Source organism: Tamandua tetradactyla, chromosome 3, assembly GCF_023851605.1.
Source record: "Tamandua tetradactyla isolate mTamTet1 chromosome 3, mTamTet1.pri, whole genome shotgun sequence".
NCBI classification, from domain to species: Eukaryota; Metazoa; Chordata; class Mammalia; order Pilosa; family Myrmecophagidae; genus Tamandua; species Tamandua tetradactyla.
In genome coordinates, this window is record NC_135329.1 from 105127070 (window position 1) to 105154010 (window position 26941).

Sequence of the window (26941 nt, forward strand, 5' to 3'; positions counted from 1 at the left end):
CCTAATTTCTTATACATTCCTGACTAATACAGATACCCAGTGTAAAATCTCTAGTATTCTTAAACACTCTAATACATGAAATATATTGGCATCTTATATATTTGATGTCCTATGGATTCCATATCCTACATCCTCAGGTTAATGTATGTTATTAAACATCAACTCACATAAATCAGGAGAGTTTTCAATACTTGATTCATATTACTGAATAGAATTGTTAACCCAAATTCACAAGTGTGTTTTGTATAGGACATTGCAATTCATTATTTTTTTAAATTATTCCCTTTCAGATTGGAGGGTGATTTAAGGAACTTGGGATTTTAGGAATCCAAATGAAAGCTATTATCAGAAAATATTTTTCCTACAGAATGATATTCACAATATCCCTTTAGGGAATACAAAATGTGTATCATCTAAATGAACATGTATAACTCTATTTCAGTTTGCTAAAGTTGTGGAAATGCATTACACTAGAAATGGATTGGTGTTTATTAAGTTACAAATTTGCAGTCATAAGGCAGTGAAAATGTCCAAATTAAGCATCCAAAGAAAGATACCTTGACTCCGAAGAAAGGCCGATGGCGTCCGGAATTTCTCTGTCAGCTGGGAAGGCGCATGGCAACATCTGCTGTCCTTCTCTCCCAGCTTCTGGTTTTAAATGGTTCTATCACCTTCGGTGGCTTTCTCTCTAAGCCTCTGGGTCCTCACTTAGCTTTTCCATAGCAAACTCTGGGTTTCATCTCTTAGCTTAGCATCTCCAAACGTCTGTGACTTGGTTTCATCTCTCTGCCTCTGTGTCACTCTCCAGGCCTCCAGTAAAAGGATTTAATCTCCACCACATCTCTATGGAAACAACCTAATCAAAATCCCACCTAACAACAGGTCTGCCCCCCACAAGATTGCATTAGAACATGGCTTTTCTTGGGTACATAATACCTTTAAGCCAGCACACTATCCATCCATTACCTTCCATCTTTATCTGGCTCATTTCTTAATGTTTCTTAAGAATTTGAGCAAGTTACATGTGTGTATCACATCAACTCATGCCTTTGTTATAGCTTTTACCTCACTGTATTATTTGAACATGTCTACTACTAAACTGTGTACTCCTTGAAAGCAAGAATTTTGCTTCTCTTTATGTATATTCAGCATTATTCCTTGAACATGGAAAGTGCTCAATATTGTGCAGTGAATGAGTGGAAGAAATATTTGAAAATACATTAATTTTTTTTCCTCTTTCTTCTAAGGCTTCGAGTTCCCTGTAGAATTCTAAAGTAACCATTGCTAATGAGGATGTCTGATACTGTTATTGTACAAGATGAAACTGAAACAATGAAGGATTTGGAGGCAGAAGTGAAAGATACAACTAGAGTTGAAAATCTTATCAAATCAGAAAACTATGGGAAGATTTTGGCAGAGAAGAATGAACGTTGTATTGACAACAACATTGATTTGCAGGTAAACAGGATTTTTCCCTGGCTAAAAGTAGTACATATTCAATATGTAGTTATACTTATTTTCACATAAAAGTTACTTTTCAGAATTCTGAAAGGGTCTTTTGAGCCCTCTGGAGTTGGCTGTTAAGTCTAGCTCTTAGATTTGCTTGTATCATATAATTTTTAAATTGTATGTGGTCAGTACATTTTCTGTGGCTTTCTACTTTTTCATCCCATTCTGTCCCTACCTACCACTTCCATGAGATTTCAGAATTTAACCTAAGAGGAGAGAAATAGAAAGATTGAAGGTGCAGAAATTGTTGGAAAAAAAAAATCCTCCGAGAGAGCAGTTTATCAGCCATGACTAAGAAAATTTTAGAGGTTGGTGTAAAGAGCAGCTGCCACTTAAACAGTGTTTGATGTGTGTGCATATATGATGACTTAAAACTAACCACAGAAAAGGAATTTAGTTACAGACATAGATGGACATTGATTAGTCAGGTTACAGATTTAAGATATAAAAATGGTTTTAAGTTGCACTTCTAGTGTTCATTTCTTTTTAAGAGTATTCCTGTTTGTATTGCTGTATAACAAATTACCCCAAAACAAAGGGCTAATAATTTTAAAGTAACATTTTTTTATGTACCTCATGGTTTTTGTGGGTTAGGACATGAGGCAGAGTTTAGCTGAGTGAATCTTTTATTCCACAAGGCATCAGAAGAGGTCCCTTGGCATTATTTGGCTGGGAAATGGGCTGATTTGCCGAGTCTAAGACTGCCTCACTCATATGTCTAGCACTTTAGCATGAATGGTTGGGTTGCTGGGCCCAACTGGAACTAGGAGCTCCAACCCATGGTCCCTCCATCATGACTGGCCCAGGATCAGACTTTTTATTTGGCAGCATAGAACTTCCAAAGAGAGTGTTCCAAGATAGACAAGAAAAGCTGCAAATCTTCCTACTACCCACCCTTAGAAATCCCAGAACCTTACTTCCTTCTACTGTCTTGTGATCACGCAAATCAATACAACCAGCCAATATTCAAGCAAAGGGGAATCAGGGTCCACCTTATAGTAAGAAAGAATTTGTAGCCATCTTTAACCTACGACAAACAGTTATCCCAAAATACTAACTTTAATGTTTTAGTTTAGACTTATGAATAAAGACTTCTGTCCTTTATAGATTCTAAAGACCTTGAGCGCTACATGCCAACCATTTTATCTTCATTTATTTGCTTTCTTTTGTATTTATTTATTTATTTTGGATCAGTGAAGAAGGCTCTTTTAAAGGTTATCTCTTTCCTTCATTCCATCAAAAATTTTTTACTCCCTTTCATGCTCCAGATACTCTGTTACAAAATGACAGCAATCTCTGCAGTTTCTGGCGCTTTGGCGCCACTGTTTAAGTAAAGTCACATGGTAATTATCTAAGCACTTGAGGGGAATAACATACTAGGCTTTTTCCTAGTCATTTTTAGTAACAGCACTTTTTTAAACAACAAATACTGTTATGCCTGTAATCACACTCAGTGAGGGCATTGTGCCAGTCTCCTGATTGAAACAGAAAAATTTCTCAGATTCTATGGCATTCATGGTTGAAATAAAAAACATTTCATTTTAATCTTTTTGCAGCACCTAGTGTTTTATCTCCCATGTCATGCTTATCAACAAGCAACTGGCTTGCGTTATTGCAATTCTGATCACATCTGTTGTGTTGCCTGTAAGAAATGCCTTTCTTAAGCAGAAAGACATTCTGATATCAGACCACCATCACACCATGGCCCAGTAGTTTGTACTAGAGGATATTCAGGCATTCCGCAAACATTTATTAAAGCCTACTCTTTACCAAGGAAATACTGTAGTAGGCGAAAATGGGCATGTGCTCTGGCCTTGTAGTCCTTATAGCATGGTGAATATAAAAGATTGGGAGGAGGGGAAAAAAAAGAATATAAGAATTCATTTAATTTTAGACCACTAAATGCTGTATTCATTTGGTTGATGTTTATTAAGAGTTTACTGTATGTAAGAACATTTACTCTGCTTGTTGTGTTTTGGTGCAAAATGGCTCCATCTAAAGGTCCTGGCAAGGAGCTTAAAGTTAAAATAATTTATAAAGAAGAGATTTAAGTAAAGAAAATTAGGACTGGAGATAGATAAAACTAGAAAATAATTTTTTCCAGTGTTTTCATTTAATATAATGTAAAAGAAAGTCAACTGCAGCATGGGCAGGGAATAGAGTATCTTGTTAATATGAAGTTACCTTTTAATGTAATATGGAATTAACTATTATGAAATTTCTATTTTCTAGCATACTATAGACATGTGGCTTTCAAATTTCATCTCGCAACAAAGTATTGCCTAAAGGCTGTCTTTTAAATATAAACTATAATTTTTACCCATAAATTTGGATGTATGTGCCAATTAATATAGGTTTCCTACTGAGGATTTTTTATAAACCAACTATTAGCATTATTCTAATAGAATAATAAGGTATTCTCCACTTTCTTCTCTTTCGTTCTGAAAATAAATGGCCATGAATATAACTTATGTCTTTTATCTTGCTACAGCATAGTAACATTTAAAGTAACTTGGGGAAAAGGAAATATTTACCTTCCAAAAGAAGCAGGCATTTCATCTCTTGCCAAACCTTATTTTCCTTATTATCCCTTGAATATTTTATTTAGAAAAAGTGCATTTTATATGAAGAGATATCACACCTTCTCTTAATATAGTGATCGTTTTCCACTGTCTTTTCTTAAGGATGTATTTTCATAAAAAATAATTTCATCAAACTAAACTGAGGCCAGCAGACATTGGATTTTACCTTCTTTGGTCCCAATCAGAGATTAATTCATAGGGTCCCTTCACAATTTCTTTTATAAGTAATTCTGTTTGTGTAGCTCTTTTTATTCTTTAACAAGTTAGTTGTGTTTTCTATTCAAGATTTTATTTTGGTCCATAATCTTTTATGTAAGTTTTAGAATTACTTTCTTGAAAATCGAACTTTTACCTAAAGTGCTTTAGACCTAATTCTAAATTGATCTGTTTGTAGTAAACTGAATGCCAAGAAGTTAACTTTCCCACATAATTGCCGTTGAGCTGTTTTGAATTGTTCATTATGGTCCAGAATATTAACTATGCAAAGGGTTTTTATTTAGTAACTTTTCTACTACCATACAGTGTTTCTATTGAGAATTTTGAGGAAATTTTTAAATTTTCTATGATTATGAAGTATTTGGAATATTGGGAAAGTGGAATATCAGTGGAGTATCTAAATCCAGAAAAGAAATATTTTTTGTTTAACTACTACTATCCCTTTCTTTAGCATTCTAAAAGAAATATATATGTTTCATTTGGTTTCCTGTGTACAATTAATTTATGTAGTCTCCATTGTTAGATTTTTGTCAAGGATAGGCTTTTCAGATCAAATTTAAGATAAATTATTTGTGTTGATTTTTTTTTTGCAGCCATTTATTTGAATTATAAAATAAAGAATACTGCGTCCTGTTTATGTATTAAAGGTTTAAACTTACCTTTCCCATTATTTTACAATTGTTTGTTTTTATTTGACGAATGCTTCACCCTAGGATCTTCCTCTGTATACATGTCTATATCCGTATAACCAAAATACATGTCACAGCAGTTCAAACATTGCCCTCTCCCTGCAAACTATTTATTGAATGATAAGGATGGACTTTGTTAGCTACTAAGTTAACAGTAAGTTAAGAGCATGAACAGCTTTTGACATGCACAAGTGAATTTTTCTACACAAGGAACATTTGAAATAGGTGTTTGTTTAAGATACTCTGTTTCTGTAGACAGCTCTTAGATAATTAAAACGAGAATCTTATATTCCCCAAGTTAGTTCCAGTGCATCAATTTTAAAAAAAGGAAGCTATAGGTCAGGAAATCAGTGATAATCCAGTAAAGTTATCAGTAAAACTCAGGGTACACAGCTCACTTCTTCATCAGCAAGGGCACTGAGCAACAAAATTTCTTAATTGGTAAAACATGCAAAGAAGTTTCTTTTGAGAGGATTAAATAAGAGTATATAAAATCCTGCTAATCATAACCTCAGTTATTTTCCTATTTGTGAATACAAAGATGATAAGAATGCTTGTAATATATCTGGGACATAGTTCAAGTCTAACAAATGCTAGATTTTGTTAGGAATAATATTATCATTATAATCATCACATAGTTGTTACTAATTACAGAGCTATTTAGCTTCTCAGATTTATCCGTATTTTATCATGCAAAATATATTTTGGCTAGTAATGAAATAAAATTAAAACTATTTCTTAACATATGTTGACAAAAATTTCGAAGTAATGTTTTTGTTTCTTTATATTAAACTCTGTATCTGTATACTATGCTCTCATTGTCTTTCATTAGTATTTAATGAGTTTGATTTTTTTTAAACTTGTAATTTGCTTGCTTTTATGCACTTACTAAAATTATTTCTAGAATTTGGTACTCTTTCTTTTTAACTGGGATCTTATATAAAGATGTTCAGTTACCTCTTATAGTTGTAGAAGTGGATGTACATACTATTTGTACTTGCTCCAGTAGTTTTCGTGTATATCAACAGTAGGATGTTGAGATCCTCTGTTTTCATCTATTATAAGGGTTGAACTGCAAACCAGAGAGTCTGTGACTTTCTCTTGAGACTCTCCCTTAGATTCTAAGTCTCAGGCCTTCAGACTTTTGGTGTTGTGCTGCATAGCTGAAACTGTTAGACGGTATATTCAAATTACTGATTGGAGTTGATTTGTCAGTCAGTTGATTTTAAATAAATGCAGCTATCCTGACTCAGAAAACCTTGTTTGCTATTGTGCCAGTGAAAATTACTGCCTGGCATGTTTGTTTGTTTGTTTGTTTGTTTCAACTCTCATGACCATTGTATTTTCAAAATAATAAAGAGTGCAAAATATTTTAAGACACCTGGAATAATCGCAATTTTCTATTGACAACAAAGTCACAGGTACTGCTAATACTACAATGATCTGTTTTCTGTATTTATAATAGAAAGAAAAGTAAATTTCAGTTAAGGTTGGTGAAAATAAATATGTAGTTTTTCCACCTAAGTTCTTTTTTTAATTTTTATTAGTAAAAGCAATCAACATACAATATGAACATTCTTTTTTTATCACATAGTTGTTTATTCATCATCACGATCATTTCTTAGAACATATGCATCAATTCAGATAAAGAAATAAGAAGAAACAGAAAAAAATTCATACATACTCTACCCCTTACTCCTCCCTTTCCTTGATCACTAGCATTTCAGTCTACTAAATTTATTTTAACATTTGTCCCCCCTATTATTTATTTATTTTTAATCCATATGTTTTACTGATCTGTCCATAAGATAGATAAAAGAAGCATCAGACACAAGGTTTTCACAATCTGGCATGTTTTTTTGTTTGTTTTCTTTGGGGTTTTTGCTGTTGTTTTTATATTTTTATTCTGGTAACATATATACAAACTGAAATTTCTCCCATTGACCGCATTCAAATGATGATCACATTCAATAATGTTAATTACGTGTACGATGTTATGCCTCTACCACCACCATCCATTACCCAGAAGTTTTCCACCACCCCAAACAGAAACTCTGTACCAGTTAAGCATTAACTCCACATTCTCTATCTTCATCCCAGCCCCTGGTAAACTGCATTCTAGTTTTTTACTATAGATTTACATATTCTAATTATTTCATAACAGTGAGTTTATAAAATATTTGGACTTTTGTGTCTGCTGTATTTCATTCAACATGATATCCTCAAGGTTCATCCATGTTGTTGCATATACCAGAACTTCATTCCTTTTTATGGCTGAATAATATTCCAGTGTATGCATATACCACATTTTATATATCCATTAATTGGTTGATGGACAGTTGGGTTGCTTCTAAACTTTTAGCAGTTGTAAAGAATACTGTTATGAACAAAAGTGTACAAATATCTGTTAGAGTTCTGCTTTCAATTCTTTTGGATATATACATGGAAATAGAATTGCCAGATTATAAATAACCCTATGTTCAACTTCCTGAGGAACTACTAAACTATCTTCCTCAGTGGCTGCACCATTTTGCATTCCCACCAACAATGAAAGGGTGTTCCTTTTTCTTCACATCTTCCCCAACGTTAGTTATTTTCTGTTTTTTAATAGTAGCCATTTTAGTGAGTGTGAAATAGTATCTCGTGGTTTCGATTTGCATTTCTCTAATGGCTGTGTTGAGAACCTTTTCATGTGCTTACTGGCCATTTGTTTATTCAGGTCGTTTGCCTATTTTTTTATTGGGTTGTTTGTCTTTTTTGTTGTTGAGTTGTAGGACTTATTTATATATTCTAGATATTAAACCCTCTGTAGTTTCCATATCTTCTGTCATTCTGTAGGTTGTCTCACTTTCATGATAAAATTCTTTGATGCACTAAAAACTTTAATTTTGCTGATGTCCCATTTATCTATTTTTTTATTTTGTTACCCGTACTTTGTTGTGAAGTCTAAGAAACCATAGCCTAACATGAGGTCCTAAAAATGCTTCCCTATGTTTTTTTTACTAAAGTTTTATAGCTTCAGTCCTTATATTTAGGTCTTTGATACATTTTGAGTTAATTTTCGTATATGGTATGAGGTAGGGGGTCCACATTCCTTTTTCATTTGGAGATTTCAGTTTTCCCATCACCTTTTGTTGAAGAGACTGTTCTTTCCTCATTGAGTGGATTTGGTACCCTGTCAAAAATCAGTTTGTTAAAGGTATGAGGATTTATTTCTAAACTCTTAATTTGATTCCATTGGTTTATATATCTTTCCCTATACCAGTACCATACTGCTTTAGTTATTGTAACATTGTAATAATTTTTTATATCAGAAAATGTGGGTCTTTCATCTTCTTTTTCAAAATGGCTTTGGCTGTTCAGGGCCCCTTACTCTTCCATATAAATTTCATAACTAGTTTTTGCATTTCTGCAAATAAATCTGTTGGAGTATTGAAAGGAAATTCATTAAATCTACAAATTGCTTTTGGTAAAATTGACATCTTAACAATATTTTAGTCTTCCAATTAATTTTTACTGCTCTTGACCTTTCAGTAGAAACTTAACAACTTTTAATTCATTATCTCCTCCCACATAATTACCATTAACCCTATTACCTAGAAAAGTACTTGAGAATTAAGAAGCTCCTTCAAAAGCTGCAGTAAAAGCCTTAGTTGAAAGGCTCCCGCCATTATAATTTATTCTGTCGACAATAATTATAAATTGCAAATGAAAAATGGTCCTATTTTTTGAAATGTCAGGTTTTCTCTTAATTGAGAGATTGATTTGATTGGTGATTATTTTTATGTTAATACGTAGTTAATTTCATAAGGATTATTCTGTTCTTTCTAGCAATATTTAAAAACATGTCATGGCTAATGACTTAGTACCTTGGTTTTTCTTTCCTTTTTTGTTTTTTTTGTTTTGTTTTAAAATACAAAAATTTTAAACATCTAAGCAGTACTTGGCATTACAAAGCTAGGCAAAGAAAATTACTGAAAATATTAGTCCAGAAGGGCAGTATGATAGAGCATAAAAAGCAATAGGAAACAAAACCTATGTACTAAACCTTAATATTAAGTTGACTAGGTAGATTTAGTTTTTTGTTTCTTTCTTTATTAGATATAAAGCCTGCTGATTTGCGGTAGCAGTTGAGATTCTGAGTAAAATTTAGAGTGTCCTTTCACACCTATATTCTAAAAAAATTTTAGATCTGTTTAATATTTCTTCACTGTATAAAAAAAAAAAAGGCAAAATACTTGAAATCATTAACCAAGTTTGTTTTACTTTGATCTCAAAGGTAATCTGTAAGGCCATAAATTGAAAAGCAGTCTCAGTTTCATATATGCATACATGCATATATGTCTGTGCATGTTTTATGACAGATTTTTTTGTCAGTATATATTGTGATAATTTCAACTTTTTTGCTATTTGAAATGAAATAAAGGAAATCTTTTTTATTGAATAATGCCACTTTTGTCATTTATAGTTTAGTTATATAGTAGTATATTCCTTTTGTAGTACTGCATAACAGATTACCACAAACTTATAAAGTCTTTGTTAAAACAACACCCATTTATCAGACCACAGTTCTGTACCTCAGAATTTTCAGTGGGCTCAGCTGGGTTATCTACTTAGAGTTTCACAAGGTCAAAATCAAGGTGTGAATCTGTCTGTGCCATTTCTGGTGCTTCAGGGGAAGATTTTGCTTCCATGCTGGCAGAATTCAGGTCCTTTCAGTTATAGGTCTGAGGTCCACATTTCCTTGCTTGTTCTCAGCTCCAATAGGAGCCCAACGTTCCTATTCAAGCTTTGCATCTCCCTGACTTATCCTTCTGTTTCTAGCCAGAGAAAACTCTCCTTTTAAGGGCTCACTTGATTCAGGCCCACTCTGTAATCTCTATGTATTAAAATTCTTGAATTTGGGACTTGAATTACATTTGTAAAACCCTTCACAGCAGCATCTAAATTAATGTACGCTTAAATAACCAGAGAATAGGACTCTTGGAGGTGGGGGTGAAGGGATGGAGATTTGTTTGCAAGGTACCAGAATGCTATATGCCAGAACTGGAACAGCTTTTACAAAAGGAAATTTAATAAGTTACAGGTTTACAGTTCTAAGAAAGTACATATGTCCAAATCAAGGCACCAATAAGAGGTTACCTTCATTCAAGAAAGGGCAGTTGGATATCTGGAACACCTCTGTCAGCTGGGAAGTCACTTGACTGATATCTGCTGGTCCCTTCCCCCTGGGCACTGTTGCTTTCAGTCTCAGTCCGTATGGGGTTCCTCACTTTGCTTCTCTAGGACTGGCTTTCATCTCTTGTCTTCCCTTGGCTCTCTCCAGGGCTAGCTTAACCTCTTATGACAATGTCTGCTGGGTTCCAAGCATCACCAAACATCTGTTTCTCTTCTCCATGTGTCCACATCTGTGTCTGCTCTGCTGTGAAGTTTCTGTCAGCTCTGTGGTTTCTCCAAAATGTTTCCTTTTTTAAGAGTCTAGTAATCTAATCAAGACCCACCTAGAATGGGTGGACCCACACCCCACAAATATAATCTAATCAAAGAGTCCACCCTGCATTATTGAATCAGGATTAAAAGAAACGGCTGCCTCCACAAGATGGAATCAGGATTAAAACATGGCTTTTCTGGGGTAAACAATACTTTCATACTGACGCAGGGCGACCATTTTGCCTACTACAAATAATATTTCATTCTCAAGAAAAAGCCTTATGTACATATAATATAAAGTGCCCTGGAATGAGATTCCAAAGGCTGTGGGTACAGTTTGAACTGCAAACTATACCCAAGGAGCTATGCTTAATAGCCAGAGCCTGTCATGGAATTTGGTGTATAATGAGAACTCAGAAAATACTGATTAAATGAAGTCAAATTAATTAAGATCATTTTATCTCTGAGTCTTTATCTTTACAGGTTCTTCATAAATTAAAACTGAGATAGGTAATGCACATGTAAGCTCTAGAATATTCTGAAGCGTTATTATAGGGGCAACATACAAATATCCCAATTATACATTTCATTTTAGAAGTTAGCATGTAGCATCATAAGTAACTTACGTCTTATAGCTAGCAAAAAGATCTAAGACACTGGTTCTCTGTCACGTTAGATTCTTTTTTTTAATGCAATTCTACTGAGATATATATATTCATACACCATATAATCATCCATACTGTACAGTCAATAGTTCATAGTATCATCATAAAGCTGTGCATTTGTCATCACAGTAGATTTTTGAGTATTTTCATTACTCCAAAAAATAAAATAAAAGTTAAAAAAAAGATACCTAAAACATCCCATACTCTCAGTTCTAGTTTGAAAGCTGCTGGAATGCTATATACCAGAAATGGAATGGCTTTTTAAAGGGGGGATTTATTAAGTTTCAAGTTTATAGTTCTAAGGCTGTGAAAATGTCCAGATTAAGGCAAAGCTATAAAAATGTCCTATCTAGGACTTCCGGAGAAGATGGCAGCTTAGTAAGACGCGCAGGTCTTAGTTCCTCCTCCAGAACAGCAACTAAAGAAACAGAAACAATATGAAACAGCTCCCGGAGCCACGACAGAGACCAAAAAGACAGCATACCCCATTCTGGAACGGCTGAACGGGCAGGGAGAATCCGCTGAGTGAGATACCCGAGGGGCGTGCGTTTTCCCGGCCGGGGAGGCTGGCGACTGGGGTCCCCTCCACGCACGTGGCTCCCCGGTCTGACTGGGAACGTTAGATAGCAGGGCCCTCCCGCCACGCTGGGCGTCTCGGGCCAGCTGGGCAATTTGGACCGGCACTCCCCCAAGCCGCGGCGGCCAGCGACCCACCCTCCACGCGTGGTTTCCCGGGCCGACTGCAAGATTCGGATTGGCAAGTTAAAGGAGCCACAGCATCTTTTACTGGTGGGACCCGCAGACAGACGAGCACCACCTACTGGGCAGGAAAAGAAAAACAGAGCCCAGAGATTTCACAGAAAAACCTTTCAACCAGCCGGGTCCCACACCCAGGGAAATCTGATCAAATGCCCAGACACCAGCAGAAAATAATGGATGACGCTCGGAAAATTGAAGATATGGCCCAGTCAAAGGAACAAACCAGTAGTTCAAATGAGATACAGGAGCTGAGACTACTAATGCTGAATATATGAACAGAAATGGAAAAACTCTTCAAAAACCAAATCAATAAATTGAGGGAGGACATGAAGAAGACATGGGCTGAACAAAAAGAAGAAATAGAAAATCTGAAAAAACAAATCACAGAACTTATGGGAGTGAAGGACAAAGAAGAAAAAATGGAAAACACAATGGATACCTACAATGGTAGATCTAAAGAGACAGAAGCTACAATTAGTGAACTGGAGGATGGAACATCTGAATTCCAAAAAGAAACAGAAACTATAGGGAAAAGAATGGAAAAACTTGAGCAGGGGATCAGGGAACTGAATGACAATATGAAGCGCGCAAATATACGTGTCGTGGGTGTCCCAGAAGGAGAAGAGAAGGGAAAAGGAGGAGAAAAACGAATGGAAGAAATTATCACTGAAAATTTCCCAACTCTTATGAAAGACCTAATTTACAGATCCAAGAAGTGCAGCGCACCCCAAAGAGAATAGACCCAAATAGGCGTTCTCCAAGACACTTACTAGTTAGAATGTCAGAGGTCAAAGAGAAAGAGAGGATCTTGAAAGCAGCAAGAGAAAAACAATCTGTCACATACAAGGGAAACCCAATAAGACTATGTGTAGATTTCTCGGCAGAAACCATGGAAGCTAGAAGACAGTGGGATGATATATTTAAATTACTAAAAGAGAAAAACTGCCAACCAAGACTTCTATATCCAGCAAAACTGTCCTTCAAAAATGAAGGAGAAATTAAAACATTTATAGACAAAAAAATCACTGAGAGAATTTGTGACCAAGAGACCAGCTCTGCAAGAAATACTAAAGGGAGCACTAGAGTCAGATACGAAAAGACAGAAGAGAGAGGTATGGAGTAAAGTGTAGAAAGAAGGAAAATCAGATATGATATATATAATACAAAAGCCAAAATGGTAGAGGAAAATATTATCCAAACAGTAATAACACTAAAAGTTAATGGACTGAATTTCCCAATCAAAAGACATAGACTGGCAGAATGGATTACGACCCAGCAATACCACTGCTAGGTATCTACTCAAAGAACTTAAGGGCAAAGACACAGACGGACATTTGCACACCAGTGTTTATAGCAGCATTATCTACAATTGCAAAGAGATGGAAACAGCCAAAATGTCCATCAACAGACGAGTGGCTAAACAAACTGTGGCGTATACCTACGATGGAATATTATTCAGCTTTAAGACAGACTAAACTTATGAAGCATGTAATAACATGGATGGACCTAGAGAACACTATGCTGAGTGAGTCTAGCCAAAAACTAAAGGACAAATACTGTATGGTCCCACTGATGTGAACCGACATTCGAGAATCAGCTTGGAATATATCATTGGTAACAGAGACCAGCAGGAGTTAGAAACAGGGTAAGATAATGGGTAATTGGAGCTGAAGGAATACAGACTGTGCAACAGGACTAGATACAAAAACTCAAAAATGGACAGCACAATAATACCTAAGTGTAATGTAACTATGTTGGAACACTGAATGAAGCTGCACCTGAAATATAGTTTTTTGTTTGTTTGTTAAAAAAAAGAAAAAAAAAAAGTCCTATCTAAAGGCCTCCAACGAAAGATAACTTGATTCAAGAAGGCCGATGACATTCAAGGTTTCTGAACTCTCAGCTGGGAAGTCACATGGCGAAATCTGCTAACTTTCTCTAACGGCTTCCCTGGCACTCAGCCTGTTCTGGTGGCTCTGTCAATTCTGGTGTCTCTGGTGGCTCTTGGGGATCTGTAGCATATTCCAAAATGGTTCCCTCTTAAAGGGCTCTAGTAAGTAATCCCACTGTGAATGGGTAGTGACACATCTCCAAGGATACTGTCTAATCAAAAGTTTCCTTCCCGCAGTTGAGTGAATCACATCTCCATGGAAACAATCAAAAAGGTCCTGCCCAGCAATATTGAATGAGGATTAAAAGACATGGCTTTTCTGGGGTACACAGTAGATTCAAACTGGCACACCCCTCAAACCCCTATTATTTATTTATCGTCTTTTTTTTTCTTTTTCTTATTCAGCTGTCCATACATTGGATAAGTAGAATGTCAGTCACAAAGTTTTCACATCACCTGGGTGCACCTGCCTAAGAATAACCTCCAGAATGATCTCTTAACTCTGAAATCTCTCAGCTGCTGAAATCTTGTTTTGTTTCATTTCTGTTCCCCATTTTGTTCAAGAAAGCTTTCTCATTCCCATGATGCCAATGACAGGCTTGTCCCCTGAGTCATATCACATTGCCAGGGAGATTTACACCCCTGGGAGTCATGTCCCACATGGGGAGAATTGGGCAGTGAGTTCACCTGGGGAGTTGGCTTAGACAGAGACACCACATCTGAGCCACAAAATAAGTTCTCTGATGGTAACTCTTGGGCATAATCTTAAGTAGCCTTAGCTTCTCCTTTGCAAGAATATGTTTCATAAGAACTAGCCCCAAGATAGAGGGGCTTCCCCATCAAACTGGCAGTCCCCAATGATTGTGAGAATACCAGGTCTTCCCCAGGTAGGAAGGTTTGATATTTCCATCTTTTTCCCCAGTCCCTCAAGGAGACTTTGCAAATACTTTCTAACCTTCTGCCCAGATTACTCTGGGATGTATACAGGCATCCCACCAACCTATACAAACCCACAAGATGTCATTCCCTATTCAAGGTTTAATTAGATTAGATAGATTAGATAGTGCACTACTGAAAATATAAATTTTGCATCAAGTAAACATCTCTTCCTTTGGTTTTGGTAGTAGTCGGTATCATCCTTTACCCTTTACTCGGATTTTCCTTAGTCCTACCCAGATCAGCTTCATTCATTGAAGTCTGATCACTTTTACAGTGTTTGTAACAATTGCTGTATGAGGTAATGCTGTCTTTCATAGCTGCAGAATTCTAGCTCTGAATCTTAGGTGTCACACAAATAACAGAAGTTCCACGGAATGAACAGGTTATACACAAAGAGCTCCACATCTCAAAATTTAGAAATAGCAGTTACAACTCTGGAATGGACATGACTGCTATAAGAGCATACAATCTAGGAATATTTACAATATACTTGTTAATTTACACTCTTGAATTCAGTTTTCAGAGTTTGCACATTATAGTTAGTCCGTATTTAGGAAGGCATTGTAATATTTGTCTCTTCTTTTCTGGCTTATCTCATTCAACATGCTATCCTCAAGATATAGTCCCTTAATTGCATGCCTCACAACTTTATTCCTTCTTGCAGCTGCTTAATATTCCATTGTATGTATATACCACAGTGCCCCCTTCCATTCCTCAGTCTGTGTACCCTTAGAACACTTCTACCAATGCAGATTACAAACATTGCTGCCATAAACACCAGTATGCAAATATCCATTCTTATCCTTGTTCCACCATAAACACCAGTTTGCAAATGTCCGTTTGTGCCCCACTCTCAGTTCCTCCAACTATACACCTAACTGTGGGGTTGCAGGATCATAGGGCACCCCCACCCATAGGCTCCGGTGAAGCCACCACACTGCCCTCCAGAGGGGCTGCACAACTCTCCTTCCCTACTAACAGTGAATACTTTCATCTCTCTCTCCACATTTTCTCCAGCCCTTGCATTTCTGTTCATTTTTAAAGTTTTATTCGCAAAGCATACAATCCAACCTAAATTTAAAAATCAGTGTTTTCTGAAATAATCACATAACCATACCTTCACCACTACAGTCTATATGAGGACATTTCCATTCCTTCCACAAAGAATCCCATACCCCTCCCTCATATCTCCTGCTTATTGACATTTATCTTTGGTATATCGCCTTTGTTACGCTTGTAATGCTACGGTTAACTATAGACCCTAGTTCTCATTTATTGTACTTTTTCACGTATACTATCCCATATTCAACACCTTGCAGTGTTGATATTTATTTGTTCTCCCTCATGCAAAAACATTCTTATGTTTATGCATTTAATGCCCATCATTGCCCACTCAAGACGTTGCTAAGTTATACCATCCCAGTCTTTATCCTTTATATTTCCTTCTGGTGTCATACATACTCCCAGCTCTTCTGCCTCAACCATACTCACAGTCAACTTCATTCAGTGTACTTGCATTATTGTAGTGCCATCAGATAGTATTATGCTATCCAGTTCTGGATCTTTACAGTAAATTCTTTTGAACATTCTGTACTCTTTGAGCATGGAATGTCCAATCTCTACCCTCTTTTTTCTCCTGATAACCTGTGTTCTCAACTTTAGTCTGAAAGTTCCCGCATTAATGTTAGTTCATATTAGTGAGACCATACAGTGTTCATCTGTTTGTTTCCAGCTAATTTCACTCAGCATAATGTCTTCATAATGTTACATCCTTCACGATTTTATTGTTTTACAGCTGTGTAAATTCCATTGTATATATACCAGTTAAGCCACTCTGCTGATGGATGTTTGGCCTGTTTCCATCTCTTGGCAATTTTGAATGATGCTGCTGTAAACATCAGTGTGCAAATATCTGTTTGTGTCTAGGAAAGCAAGGGCCTTCATTTCCTACAAATATATGCCAAGTAATGCGATTGCTGGATCATATGGCAATTCTGTACATAGCTTCACGAGAAACCGCCAAACTGCCTTCCAGAGCAATTGCACCATTCTACAGTCCCATGGACAGTAAATAAGTTTGTCTCTCTACATCCTCTATGGCATTTGTAGTTTTCTGGATTCTTTTTTTTTTTTTAATGGCCATTCTAGAAGGTGTGAGATGATATCTCATTGTGGTTTTGATTTGCATTTCCCTAATACCCAGTGAAGTTGAGCATCTTTTTATTTGTTTTTGAGCAATTTGTATTTCCTCTTCTGAAAAGTGTCTGTCTAATGTCTTTTGCCCAGTTTTTAATCGGATTGTTTGTCTTTTTGTTGTTGAGACTCTCTTTATGTATTTTGGATATTAAACCCTTATCTGATAGATCATTTCCAAATATTGTCTCCCATTGCATAGGCTGCCTTTTTACTTTTTGACAAAGTTCTTTGATGCACAAAAGTATTCACTTTTTTAAAGATCACATTTATCTCTTTCTTCTTTCATTGCTCGTGCTTTGGATATAAGGTCTAGGAAAGCACCGTGTATCACAAGATCCTTAAAATATTTTCTTCTAAACGTTTTATGGTCTTAGCTCTAATGGTTAGGTCTTTGATCCATTTTGAGTTAATTTTTGTATAAGGTTTGAGATAGGGGTCCTCTTTCATTCTTTTGGATATGGATATCCAGTTCTTCAAGCACCATTTGTTGAAGAGGCTGCTCTGTCCCAGTTAAGTTGACCTGACCACCTTATCAAAGATCAATTGCCCAGAGATGTGAGAGTCCACCTCTGAACATTCAATTTGTTTCCACTGGTCAGTACATCTACCTTCATGCCTGTACAGTGCTTTTCAACCGATGTAAGTTTATAAAATGTTTTAAAGTCAAGTCATGCAAGATCTTCCAATTCATTTTTCTTTTTCAAGGTATTTTTAGCTATTTGGGGCACCCTACTCTTCAAATAAATTTGATTATCAGTTTTTCTATTCCTATAAAGTGAGTTTGTTGGGATTTTAATTGGTATTGCATTGAATCTATAAATTAATTTGGGCAAAATTAACATCTTAACTGTATTGACTATATCCAGTCCTTGAGCACGATATGTCCTTCCATTTATTTAGGTCTTCCTTGATTTCCTTTAGCAAAGTTTTGTAGTTTTTCTATGTAGAGGTCCTTTATTTTTTTTTCATTGAATTTACTACAAAATATTTTATTCTTTTGGTTGCTATTGTAAATGAAAGTTCTTTTTTGATTTCCTCGGAATGCTCATTGCTGCTGTATGGAAACACAACTGATTTTTGCCTGTTGCTCTTTTATCCTGCCTCTTTGCTGTACTCATTTTTTAGCTCTGGTAACTTTAGTAGATTTTTCAGGATCTTCTACGTACAAAATCATGTCATCTGCAGACAATAAAAGTTTTACTTCTTATTTTCCAATTTGGATATATTTTACTTATTTTTCTTGACTAATTGCTCCAGCTAGAACTTCCTATACAATGTTGAATAGCAGTGGTGACAATGGGCATCCTTTGTCTTATTCCTGAACTTGAGTCCCCATTGAATATGATGTTAGGTGTGGGTTTTTCTTATATTCCCTTTATCATATTGAGGAAGTTTCCTTCTATTTCTATTCTGTGAAGTGTTTTTTCAAGAAAGAATGCTGAATTTTGTCTAATGCCTTTTCTACATCAGTCAAGATAATCATGGTTTTTCCAGTTGGTCTTAATGATATGGTGTATTACATTAATTTATTTTCTTATGTTGAGCTACCTTTCCCTACCTAGGATAAAACCCACTTGGTCATGGTATACAGTTGTTTAAATGTGCTGCAAGATTCGATTTCCAAGTATTTTGTTGAGGATTTTTGCCTCTATATTCATTAAAGAGATTGGTCTGTGATTTTCTTTTCTTGTAAAATCTTTGCCTGCCTTTGATATTTGGGTGATGTTGTCTTCATAGAATGAGTTAAGTAGCTTTCCCTCCTCTTCAGTTTTCTTGAAGAGTTTGAGCAAGATTGGTACTAATTCTTTCTTGAATATTTGATAGTATTCATATGTAAAGCCATCTTGGTCCTAGACTTTTCTTTTTTGAGAGTTTAGAATGATACAGTCGGGCAGGCCACGGTGGCTCAGCAGGCAAGAATGCTTGCCTGCGATGTCAGAGGACCCAGGTTTGATTCCCAGTGCTTGCCCATGTAAAAAAAAAAAAAAAAAAGTCTATGTAGAATGATACAGTCTCTTTGCTTGTGATTGGTTTGTTGAACATCTTCTAATTCTTCTTCAATCAGTGTTGGTTGGTCATGCTTTTCTAGGAAGTTGTCGATTTCATCTAAATTGTCAGGTTTGTTAGCATATAGTTGTTACCTCTCATCTCCTTTATTTCTGTGGAGTCAATAGCTATGTTCTACCTCTCTTTTCTGATTTTATTTATTTGCATCCTCTCTCTTTTTCTCTTTGTCAGCCTAACTAAGGGTCTGTGTCTATTTTATATATATAGATATAGATATAGATATAGATATAGATATAGATATAGATATAGATATATATATAGATATATATATAGATTTTTTTTTTTTTTTTTTACATGGGCAGGCACTGGGAATTGAACCCAGGTCCTCGGGCATGGCAGGCAAGCACTCTTACCTGCTGAGCCACTGTGGCCCGCCCATCTGTATCTATTTTATTGACTTTCTCAAAGAACCAACTCTGGTTTTATTGATTCTTTTTTGTTTTCATGTTCTCAATTTCATTTATTTCTTCTCTAATCTTTATTATTTGTTTCCTTCTATTTGCTTTTGGATTAGTTTGCTATTCTTTCTCTAGTTCATCCAAATAAGCAGTTAATTCCTCAATTTTTGCTCATTCTTCCTTTTTAATATAGGCATTGAGGGCAATAAATTTCCCTCTCAGCTCTGCCTTTGCTGCATCACTTAAGTTTTAGTATGTTGTGTTCTCATTTTTATTTGCCTCAAGATATTTACTGATTTCCTTTGTAATTACTTCTTTGACCCACTGGTTGTTTAAGAGTGTGTCGCTTAGCTCCATAAATTTATGAATTTTCCAAATTTCTGCCTGTTGCTGATTTCTAACTTTATTTTGCATTATGTTCCAAGAAAGTGCTTTGTATAATTTCAATATTCTTAAATGTACTGAGACTTGCTTTGTGTCCCAACGTATGGTCTATCCTGGAGAATAATCCGTGGATACTTCAGAAGAGTGTGTATCATGCTTTTGCTGGGTGCAATGTTCTGTAAATGTTAAGTCCAGTTCATCTGTATTATTCAAGATTTCTTTCCTTATTGATCTTCTGTCTAGATGTTCTGTCCATTGATGCGAGTGGTATATTGAAGTCTCCAATCACTTTTGTAGAGGTATCTAATTCTCCCTTCAGTGTTGTCAGCATTTGCCTCATGTATTTTGGGGCACTCTGGCTTGTTGCATAGATATTTATGATACATCTTCCTGATAAATTGTCCCATTTATTACATAGTATCCTTCTTTGGCTCTTTTTATTGTTTTACATTTGAATTCTAATTTATATGATATAGTATAGTTAGACTTCCGCTCTTTTCTGGTTGTTGTTGGCATGAAATATCTTTTTTCCAACCTCTCACTTTCGATTTGTTTTTGTCCTTCGTCTTTAGTGAGTATTGTAGACAGTATATAGAAGGATCCTGGTTTTTTAATCCATCCTGTCAATCTATGTCTTTTGATTAGGTAGTTTAATCCATTAACATTTTTTTTTATTACAATATATTTTTATTTTTATTTTTATTTATTTTTTTTAATTTTTTTTTATTAATTAAAAAAAGAATTAACAAAACAATTAGAAATCATTCCAATCTACATGTACAATCAGTAATTCTTAATAACATCACATAGTTGCATATTCATCATTTCTTAGTACATTTGCATCGATTTAGAAAAAGAAATAAAAAGACAACAGAATAAGAATTAAAGCAATAATAGAAAGAAAAAAAACAAAAAAAACAAAAACAAAAAACCTATACCTCACATGCAGCTTCATTCAGTGTTTTAACATAATTGCATTACAATTGGGTAGTATTGTGCTGTCCATTTCTGAGTTTTTATATCCAGTCCCGTTGTACAGTCTGTATCCCTTCATCTCCAATTATCCCTTCTCTTTTTTTTTTTTTATTTAATTAACGGAAAAAAAGAAATTAACCCAACATTTAGAGATCATACCATTCTACACATGCAATCATTAATTCTTAACATCATCACATAGATGCATGATCATCATTTCTTACTACATTTGCATTGGTTTAGAAGAACTAGCAACATAACCGAAAAAGATATAGAATGTTAATATAGAGAAAAAAATAAAAGTAATAATAGTAAAATCAAAACAAAACAAAACAAAACAAAACAAAAACCTATAGCTCAGATGCAGCTTCATTCAGTGTTTTAACATGATTACTTTACAGTTAGGTATTATTGTGCTGTCCATTTTTGAGTTTTTGTATCTAGTCCTGTTGCACAGTCTGTATCCCTTCAGCTTCAATTACCCATTGTCTTACCCTGTTTCTAACTCCTGCTGAACTCTGTTACCAATGACATATTTCAAGTTTATTCTCGAATGTCCGTTCACATCAGTGGGACCATACAGTATTTGTCCTTTAGTTTTTGGCTGGATTCACTCAGCATAATATTCTCTAGGTCCATCCATGTTATTACATGCTTCATAAGTTTATCTTGTCTTAAAGCTGCATAATATTCCATCGTATGTATATACCACAGTTTGTTTAGCCACTCTTCTGTTGATGGACATTTTGGCTGTTTCCGTCTCTTTGCAATTGTAAATAATGCTGCTATAAACATTGGTGTGCAAATGTCCGTTTGTGTCTTTGCCCTTAAGTCCTTTGAGTAGATACCTAGCAATGGTATTGCTGGGTCGTATGGCAATTCTGTATTCAGCTTTTTGAGGAACCGCCAAACTGCCTTCCACAGTGGTTGCACCCTTTGACATTCCCACCAACAGTGGATAAGTGTGCCTCTTTCTCCGCATCCTCTCCAGCACTTGTCATTTTCTGTTTTGTTGATAATGGCCATTCTGGTGGGTGTGAGATGATATCTCATTGTGGTTTTGATTTGCATTTCTCTAATGGCCAGGGACATTGAGCATCTCTTCATGTGCCTCTTGGCCATCCGTATTTCCTCTTCTGAGAGGTGTCTGTTCAAGTCTTTTTCCCATTTTGTAATTGGGTTGGCTGTCTTTTTGTTGTTGAGATGAACAATCTCTTTATAAATTCTGGATACTAGACCTTTATCTGATATATCATTTCCAAATATTGTCTCCCATTGTGAAGGCTGTCTTTCTACTTTCTTGATGAAGTTCTTTGATGCACAAAAGTGTTTAATTTTGAGGAGTTCCCATTTATTTATTTCCTTCTTCAGTGCTCTTGCTTTAGGTTTAAGGTCCATAAAACCGCCTCCAGTTGTAAGATCCATAAGATATCTCCCAACATTTTCCTCTAACTGTTTTATGGTCTTAGACCTAATGTTTAGATCTTTGATCCATTTTGAGTTAACTTTTGTATAGGGTGTGAGAGATGGGTCTTCTTTCATTCTTTTGCATATGGATATCCAGTTCTCTAGGCACCATTTATTGAAGAGACTGCTCTGTCCCAGGTGAGTTGGCTTGACTGCCTTATCAAAGATCAAATGTCCATAGATGAGAGGGTCTATATCTGAGCACTCTATTCGCTTCCATTGGTCGATATATCTATCTTTATGCCAATACCATGCTGTTTTGACCACTGTGGCTTCATAATATGCCTTAAAGTCAGGCAGCGCGAGACCTCCAGCTTCGTTTTTTTTCCTCAAGATGTTTTTACCAATTCGGGGCACCCTGCCCTTCCAGATAAATTTGCTTATTGGTTTTTCTATTTCTGAAAAATAAGTTGTTGGGATTTTGATTGGTATTGCATTGAATCTGTAAATCAATTTAGGTAGGATTGACATCTTAACTATATTTAGTCTTCCAATCCATGAACACGGTATGCCCTTCCATCTATTTAGGTCTTCTGTGATTTCTTTTAGCAGTTTTTTGTAGTTTTCTTTATATAGGTTTTTTGTCTCTTTAGTTAAATTTATTCCTAGGTATTTTATTCTTTTAGTTGCAATTGTAAATGGGATTTGTTTCTTGATTTCCCCCTCAGCTTGTTCATTACTAGTGTATAGAAATGCTACAGATTTTTGAATGTTGATCTTGTAACCTGCTACTTTGCTGTACTCATTTATTAGCTCTAGTAGTTTTGTTGTGGATTTTTCCGGGTTTTCGACGTATAGTATCATATCGTCTGCAAACAGTGATAGTTTTACTTCTTCCTTTCCAATTTTGATGCCTTGTATTTCTTTTTCTTGTCTAATTGCTCTGGCTAGAACCTCCAACACAATGTTGAATAATAGTGGTGATAGTGGACATCCTTGTCTTGTTCCTGATCTTAGGGGGAAAGTTTTCAATTTTTCCCCATTGAGGATGATATTAGCTGTGGGTTTTTCATATATTCCCTCTATCATTTTAAGGAAGTTCCCTTGTATTCCTATCTTTTGAAGTGTTTTCAACAGGAAAGGATGTTGAATCTTGTCGAATGCTTTCTCTGCATCAATTGAGATGATCATGTGATTTTTCTGCTTTGATTTGTTGATATGGTGTATTACATTAATTGATTTTCTTATGTTGAACCATCCTTGCATACCTGGGATGAATCCTACTTGGTCATGATGTATAATTCTTTTAATGTGTTGTTGGATACGATTTGCTAGAATTTTATTGAGGATTTTTGCATCTGTATTCATTAGAGAGATTGGTCTGTAGTTTTCTTTTTTTGTAATATCTTTGCCTGGTTTTGGTATGAGGGTAATGTTGGCTTCATAGAATGAATTAGGTAGTTTTCCCTCCACTTCGATTTTTTTGAAGAGTTTGAAGAGAATTGGTACTAATTCTTTCTGGAACGTTTGGTAGAATTCACATGTGAAGCCATCTGGTCCTGGACTTTTCTTTTTAGGAAGCTTTTGAATGACTAATTCAATTTCTTTACTTGTGATTGGTTTGTTGAGGTCATCTATGTCTTCTTGAGTCAAAGTTGGTTGTTCATGTCTTTCCAGGAACCCGTCCATTTCCTCTAAATTGTTGTATTTATTAGCGTAAAGTTGTTCATAGTATCCTGTTATTACCTCCTTTATTTCTGTGAGGTCAGTAGTTATGTCTCCTCTTCCATTTCTGATCTTATTTATTTGCATCCTCTCTCTTCTTCTTTTTGTCAATCTTGCTAAGGGCCCATCAATCTTATTGATTTTCTCATAGAACCAACTTCTGGCCTTATTGATTTTCTCTATTGTTTTCATGTTTTCAATTTCATTTATTTGTTCTCTAATCTTTGTTATTTCTTTCCTTTTGCTTGCTTTGGGGTTAGCTTGCTGTTCTTTCTCCAGTTCTTCCAAATGGATAGTTAATTCCTGAATTTTTGCCTTTTCTTCTTTTCTGATATAGGCATTTAGAGCAATAAATTTCCCTCTTAGCACTGCCTTTGCTGCGTCCCATAAGTTTTGATATGTTGTGTTTTCATTTTCATTCGCCTCGAGGTATTTGCTAATTTCTCTTGCAATTTCTTCTTTGACCCACTCGTTGTTTAGAAGTGTGTTGTTGAGCCTCCACGTATTTGTGAATTTTCTGGCACTCTGCCTATTATTGATTTCCAACATCATTCCTTTATGGTCCGAGAAAGTGTTGTGTAAGATTTCAATCTTTTTAAATTTGTTAAGACTTGCTTTGTGACCCAGCATATGGTCTATCTTTGAGAATGATCCATGAGCACTTGAGAAAAAGGTGTATCCTGCTGTTGTGGGATGTAATGTCCTATAAATGTCTATTAAGTCTAGTTCATTTATAGTAATATTCAGATTCTCTATTTCTTTGTTGATCCTCTGTCTAGATGTTCTGTCCCTTGATGAGAGTGGTGAGTTGAAGTCTCCAACTATTATGGTATATGAGTCTATTTCCCTTTTCAGTGTTTGCAGTATATTCTTCACGTATTTTGGGGCATTCTGATTCGGTGCGTAAATATTTATGATTGTTATGTCTTCTTGTTTAATTGTTCCTTTTATTAGTATATAGTGTCCTTCTTTGTCTCTTTTAACTGTTTTACATTTGAAGTCTAATTTGTTGGATATTAGTATAGCCACTCCTGCTCTTTTCTGGTTGTTATTTGCATGAAATATCTTTTCCCAACCTTTCACTTTCAACCTATGTTTATCTTTGGGTCTAAGATGTGTTTCCTGTAGACAGCATATAGAAGGATCCTGTTTTTTAATCCATTCTGCCAATCTATGTCTTTTGATTGGGGAATTCAGTCCATTGACATTTAGTGTTATTACTGTTTGGATAATATTTTCCTTTAACATTTTGCCTTTTGTATTATATATATCATATCTGATTTTCCTTCTTTCTACACTTTTTTCCATATCTCTCTCTTCTGTCTTTTTGTATCTGACTCTAGTGCTCCCTTTAGTATTTCTTGCAGAGCTGGTCTCTTGGTCACAAATTCTTTCAGTGACTTTTTGTCTGAGAATGTTTTAATTTCTCCCTCATTTTTGAAGGATAATTTTGCTGGATATAGGAGTCTTGGTTGGCAGTTTTTCTCTTTTAGTATTTTAAATATATCATCCCACTGTCTTCTAGCTTCCATGGTTTCTGCTGAGAAATCTACACAAAGTCTTATTGGGTTTCCCTTGTATGTAATGGATTGTTTTTCTCTTGCTGCTTTCAAGATCTTCTCTTTCTCTTTGACCTCTGACATTCTAACTAGTAAGTGTCTTGGAGAACGCCTATTTGGGTCTAATCTCTTTGGGGTGCGCTGCACTTCTTGGATCTGTAATTTTAGGTCTTTCATAAGAGTTGGGAAATTTTCAGTGATAATTTCTTCCATTAGTTTTTCTCCTCCTTTTCCCTTCTCTTCTCCTTCTGGGACACCCACAACACGTATATTTGTGCGGTTCATATTGTCCTTGAGTTCCCTGATACCCTGTTCAAATTTTTCCATTCTTTTCCCTATAGTTTCTGTTTCTTTTTGGAATTCAGATGTTCCATCCTCCAAATCACTAATTCTATCTTCTGTCTCTTTAAATCTATCATTGTAGCTATCCATTATTTTTTCCATCTTTTCTACTTTATCCTTCACTTCCATAAGTTCTGCGATTTGTTTTTTCAGTTTTTCTATTTCTTCTTTATGTTCAGCCCATGTCCTCTTCATGTCCTCCCTCAATTTATCGATTTCATTTTTGAAGAGGTTTTCCATTTCTGTTCGTATATTCAGCATTAGTTGTCTCAGCTCTTGTGTCTCATTTGAGCTATTGGTTTGTTCCTTTGACTGAGCCATATTCTCAATCTTTTGAGCGTGGACAGTTATCTTCTGCTGCTGGCGTCTGGGCATTTATTCAGATTTCTCTTGGTGTTGGACCCAGCAAGGTTGTAATATTTTTCTGTGAAATCTCTGGGTTCTGTTTTTCTTATCCTGCCCAGTAGGTGGCGCTCGTGGCACACGTTTGTCTGCGGGTCCCACCAGTAAAAGGTGCTGTGGGACCTTAAACTTTGGAAAACTCTCGCCGTCCTGGGGGTTCGCTAGCCGAAGCGGCTTGAGCCGGCCCGGGGTCCGAACGCAGGGAGGGTGTCCGAACGCAGGGAGGGTTGCTGGTCGCCGCAGCCAGGGAAAGAGCCCGTCCGAATTTCCTAGTCGGCCCTGGGCAACAAGCGTGGCGGGAGGGCGCCAGCGGCAGCGGCCCGCCCGAGAGAGTGCACGTTCCTCGGGAGTCACGGGGTCACCGTTCTCCGCGGCCTGGGGGTTTCCGATCCAATTCTCTCAGTTGGTCCGGGGGCTGCGCGTGGTGTGGGCGCCAGTCGCCTTGGTTTCAGGGGACCACCTCTCCAATTCTCCCAGCCGGCCCGGGAAGGGGGAAGGGAGTAACTCCGGCCGCTTGCCACCCCGCCCGGTAAGGCCCGCGCGCCTCGGCGATCTCACCCGAGCTGCTTCTCTCAGCCAGCCAGCCGTTCCCGGATGGGGTACGCTGTCTTTTTTATCTCTGTTGTGGCTTTGGGCGCTTTCTGTATCGTTTCTACTCCCCTAGTAGGTGTCCTGGAGAAGAAACTAAGATCCGCACGTCTTACTAAGCCGCCATCTTCCAATCCATTAACATTTAATGCTATTACCTTAAAAGCTATACTTCCTTCAGTCATTTTTTCTTTTTAGATTTTATCTGTTGTATCTTA

General features: G+C 36.2%; 1 protein-coding gene across 10 annotated transcripts in view; it reads left to right on the plus strand.

Annotated features, from left to right (window-relative positions):
- R3HDM1 (R3H domain containing 1) overlaps positions 1 to 26941 on the plus strand; it is a 157989-nt gene that overhangs the window by 1379 nt on the left and 129669 nt on the right. For all 10 annotated transcript variants that reach the window (XM_077153646.1, XM_077153652.1, XM_077153649.1 and 7 more), the window contains exon 2: positions 1248 to 1458. In XM_077153646.1, the coding sequence (XP_077009761.1) occupies positions 1288 to 1458 (171 nt within the window). In that variant the 5' untranslated portion in view covers positions 1248 to 1287. The remainder of the gene's footprint in view (positions 1 to 1247; positions 1459 to 26941) is intronic.